The sequence below is a fragment of the Rhodamnia argentea genome, chromosome 6 (assembly GCF_020921035.1).
Source record: "Rhodamnia argentea isolate NSW1041297 chromosome 6, ASM2092103v1, whole genome shotgun sequence".
Taxonomy (NCBI): domain Eukaryota; kingdom Viridiplantae; phylum Streptophyta; class Magnoliopsida; order Myrtales; family Myrtaceae; genus Rhodamnia; species Rhodamnia argentea.
The window spans coordinates 2,705,057-2,709,739 of record NC_063155.1 but is presented as its reverse complement, the minus strand read 5'-3'; the positions used below and the strand labels follow the sequence as shown (position 1 = coordinate 2,709,739).

Genomic DNA, 4,683 nt, shown 5'->3' with positions numbered 1-4,683 from the left:
TAAAGTTCGAACAGAAAGTGAAGGGCATCTCATCGAGCCGATCATTCGGAGGGTAATAAAGGAGAAGATCTAGAGCTTCGAATCATTGCGATTCCACCCGAAGTACAATGGATTTGAAATCAGGTGCACAAACTCTTTATTTTCTCCGTATAGAGTTCTATTTCTAGCTATGGTGATCCTGGGTTAGCCGCATTAAAGTTAATAGTGGCCAACGGACAGAGCCACATGGACATAACTCGCTAGCCTGCTAGCTTATATCTTCCAAAAGAATTGTAATTATTCATTTAAATGGCTCTAATTAGCATATATCTTACAAATCAAGTGTCTCCTTTAGTGATGGCCAAATTAACTCTTTGTGATATCACCCGCATAAACTAGGTCATGGTTACGAATAGTATTGTAGACATCAACACGAATTGCCTGTCCTGCTTTCAGAATGTCGCGGCACTCCGGTGCATAATCGCGTCATTTTGCCATTACTATAGATCAACAAAATCACCGAGCTTTTTTTTATTAAACATTTTCCAAAAGGACCACCGAAGTCAACTCATGGCCACAAATTCGCACGCTTCCTTCGTATTTTGGCGACTTTCATTTCGGTTCAACCTACGCATTTAACACCAATAAAAGATACCCTAAAAGAAAGACATGACTTCTTAACACACCAGACATCACCGTCCAAGACAAGTAATCCTACACATAAGTCAACTTTTTCCGGACCTTAATCATCGTTAGGCTCGACGTTTCTATTATTCATAGGTTCCCATTACTTGTTATTCCCCCGTAAGTTGTGTTTTCCTTAGAAGGATCATAAACTGAGGACCAGACCCAGTCTTATTTGCAAATATATTCGCCCAAGTCATCAAATATATTTCCCAACTGTATAACTTTTGAGGAGGGTTTCTAAGATCACTCCAATTCTAAGTTTAGTTATGACCCTATTTTCTAATTTTCATCCTTAATTATGCAAATTTTGTTTTCTTAGGCTCGACAATGGACATATGATTGGTAGCAGTTGGCACTTTGGAAAAGGAGCTCAACAGTTTTTGTGCTTATAGTCAAACTCAAGCCTCCACCATTGTCTTTGGAGCAGTTGGAGTTTGTTGTCTCTGTCTGTCTGTCTGTCTCTCTCTCTCTCTCTCTTTCTCAACATTGTTGTTCATAACACAATATTTTTCAACCTTCATCCAAAATGACCTCATGTGTTTCCTACTAACTCTCTTATTTATCATCTTTCCCGCGACCCTCAATCTTGCCACAAGGAAAGATCTCCAGCTGCCCTAAATTTTGTGAAGAAAGGTGCTCATGAAGTGCTAAAAGCGTAGTTTTTTTTTTCTTTAACACCTTGATACATGGCCCATGAGGCGTTGTGCAGTGACCATTCAGCACACATACTAAGTGTGCTGCGACGAAAAATCCGGCTTCTCTGCTCGAGAATACGGTGGCTGATTAGGAAGCGGCCACGGCTAAAGATCGTCGTCAAGAGATTGAGAAGGTTTGGCTCAAGAGTCCGTTCTGGTGAATTGCTAGGCGCCAAGAGCAGTTCGAAAAATGGCCAATTCAGTTTCTCTTTACCAGAGAAGCCGATCCGGGTCGCGACATTCAACGTGGCGATGTTCTCTCTTGCACCCGCCATCCCAAATAGCAACGAATTCTCCGTGTTCGATCAAGAGGAAGAGGAAGATTACTTCATGCTCGGTAATAATCAGCAGAAGCCCGGAGGACTTAATTCCCAGCCGAGGAGCATACTGAAGCAATCTCCTCTGCACCCATCGGTGAACGGTAGGCCTGCGAGGTCGAATCTGAAGGTCTCAATAAATCTGCCCGAGAACGAGATCTCCATAGCCAATAGCAAGCTGCTTGGCTTCATCCAAGAGAATGGCACCAAGAGCTCGCCGATCATGATCACCAACAGCACCAACACTCGAAGCAAAGTCCCAGTAAGATCGCCCATTTGTTTCCCTTACAGCTTGGGCCTGGGAAATTCCAGGAGCGATCAGGAAGAGAATCTGAGGAGTGGCAAGAGCATCTTGGAAGTTCTCAGGGAGGTGAATGCTGACATTTTGGCGTTACAAGATGTGAGGGCTGAGGAAGAGAAGGGAATGAGGCCACTTTCCGACCTGGCGAGCGCTCTAGGGATGGACTACGTGTTTGCCGAGAGCTGGGCTCCTGAGTATGGTAACGCAATCCTGTCGAGGTGGCCAATCAAGAGGTGGCGGCTTCAGAAGATCGCCGATGATGACGATTTCAGGTGCTTGTTTAGTCATCTTGGTCATTTCTGATTGTTTAGTTTCTTGTGCTCTGCAATGCTTTAACTGAGTGATTCAGGGGTCAATCAGCAACTTTCTTATCTGGAAACGGAGACTGTCGTTTGATATATCAGCAAGTAGATTTTGGCCACCGCAATAACCCGTTAAGAGGGATTTGTGTTCTGTTTTAATTATGATCATAAGCTTAAAGGGTAGCCCAATATTGGGGGTTGATACTTCAATTCGCTTTTGCTGCACTGCCATAGCGACCCGCCATTCGGTGCCTTTCAACTTAACAAACTATCTCCTCAGAAAGGGTAGAGAAAGCGAAAAATGTATGTTCTAAGGTAATCATATGCTCAAAGTCGTGCCGAGTCTGGAGCCCAAACATTCAGTCATTTTTACCATCTCTGCCTCAATTCAGTCATGTTATCTGTCGATACACGTTCAAAATCGCCATCCTATGGAGTCGGGCTAATCCTGAATTATGAGCTCACTGTCATTTGGATATGACTGGATTTGTGGGTGATGACCAGGAATGTGTTGAAGGCCACCATAGATGTGCCCTGGGCAGGAGAGCTCAGCTTCAACTGCACACAGCTGGACCATCTGGATGAGTTCTGGAGGATGAGGCAAATCAGGGCAATTGTCCAGTCATATGACCCTCCTCACATCCTAGCAGGCGGCCTCAACTCACTGGATGAATCAGATTACTCCGTCTCTAGATGGATGGACATTGTCAAGGTAATTCCAGAAAAAGGAACATAATTTCCTTTCTTTTTCCCGGAAAACCCTTGATAAAAAAAATATAATAAGTTGCTATTTTCTTCTTTCTGTGTACTTCTCAAACTATGTCTTTTTTATTTTGTAGTATTATGAGGACATAGGGAAGCCCACACCAAAGGTTGAAGTGACCAAGTTCTTGAAGGGGAAAGATTACACTGATGCAAAGAACTTTGCTGGGGATTGTGAGCCTGTGGTCATCATTGCAAAAGGCCAAAGTATGGGTTCCTTGTCCTACCCAAGCTCACGTGCCTCCACCAAAAAAAAAAAAAAAAGTAAAGGATAAAGAAACACTTTCCACCGAGTCTAATTTCTTCTTTTGGTTCTTGCAGATGTGCAGGGCACGTGCAAGTATGGCACACGTGTGGACTACATCTGGGCATCTCCAGAGGCACCCTACAAGTTTGTGCCCAATTCATATTCTGTCATCTCATCCAAGGGCACTTCAGACCACCACATAGTCAAGGTTGACCTTGTCAAAGCAAGTTGTAAGAGTAGGAAAGACCCTCTAAGACAACAGAAGAAGGCAAGACAGAAGGTTTTGAAGGTGAGATACCCTTGTGCCTGCAGAGGTGTATGGCAAGTCAAAGCCTAATTATAGGGTGATTTGTCCTTTTTCCTTTTCTTTTCCTTATTATCTATATGGTCTCTCCTTCATGTTGGAGGAAGAGTTGTACACCCCATTTTTAAGGGGGCCTGAAGTGTTCTAACTACTTTAAAGTAGCCAATTAATCTCCCATGTCCTGATGTCCCCCCTTCATTAGTACTGGATAGCTATATAGAGATAGAAAGATCTCGAGGTGGTTCCGAGGAAATTGAATTCAATCGAGAAACTTAAGACGCATTTCGATATCAAGTGTTAACCAAATTAATATCCCATTAATAAAAGAAATCAGTTGATCCATCATCTCGAAATATTTATTGATTGAAGAAAGAACTTTGCTAGTATAACAGCTTTTTGGGTGACTATGAGAATAGCAGCATGTTGTGAGTTATAAATTATTCAAGAATTGGACCCCACAATAATTCTTGATTATTTGTTATTTATTTTTTTGTGGCTCAGAATAAGTTGTTAATCTCACAATGGATTGAGGCGCGAAGCGTGGGTCATCTAACAATGATAAAAGTAAGGATGAATTGCCCACACAGTGCTCGTACAATTTCATTTTTGTGTTATATTTAATTGATTGTGATCCCATATTAATAATATACCAACATTTAAATTACATTAACATTATATTACGCACATTAATTTTACATGATAACCGTCTCACCCAATAACCGTCTTGACGGGAGGCGATTATCTATAAGAGGCGAACGTCGCTTTAAATAGGTCATCTAAGCCAAACCCCATACGTCGCTTTTTAAAAAGGGCGCTTATGTCATCTTTTTTGTGTCGTCGTTTTTCTCTCTTCAAAACGTACTTCATAGCACACGTTGACAGAAAATACACACACCATTAGTATCAAAAGAAAGATGCCAAGAGGAGTACAAAAATATTAGAAATTATACATACGGATATTTGATGTCCAGTTATGAACTCATATGGTCAGAAATATTTTATCACCTTCACAAATGAGTACTAACGTTTCATGTATCTCTACATGCTTCATAATAAGCACGAAGTATTAGATGCCTTTAAAGTGTTTAA

General features: G+C 41.7%; 1 protein-coding gene across 1 annotated transcript; it reads left to right on the top strand.

The window, feature by feature from the left end:
- The first annotated feature begins 1,022 nt into the window (after nt 1-1,022).
- On the top strand, nt 1,023-3,865 carry LOC115748518. The gene is made up of 4 exons (XM_030685018.2): nt 1,023-2,251; nt 2,786-2,993; nt 3,121-3,250; nt 3,365-3,865. The coding sequence occupies exons 1-4, from the start codon at nt 1,353-1,355 to the stop codon at nt 3,625-3,627; spliced, it is 1,500 nt and encodes a 499-aa protein (XP_030540878.1). The 5' UTR covers nt 1,023-1,352; the 3' UTR covers nt 3,628-3,865.
- Nucleotides 3,866-4,683: the final 818 nt, after the last annotated feature.

Bases quoted from the DNA above. Each gene is read 5' to 3' on its own strand.
- LOC115748518 (XM_030685018.2), top strand. From the start codon at position 1,353: ATGGCCCATGAGGCGTTGTGCAGTGACCATTCAGCACACATACTAAGT. The intron at 2,994-3,120 runs GTAATTCCAGAA...TTTATTTTGTAG, and splicing joins GATGGATGGACATTGTCAAG to TATTATGAGGACATAGGGAA. The intron at 3,251-3,364 runs GTATGGGTTCCT...TGGTTCTTGCAG, and splicing joins CATCATTGCAAAAGGCCAAA to ATGTGCAGGGCACGTGCAAG.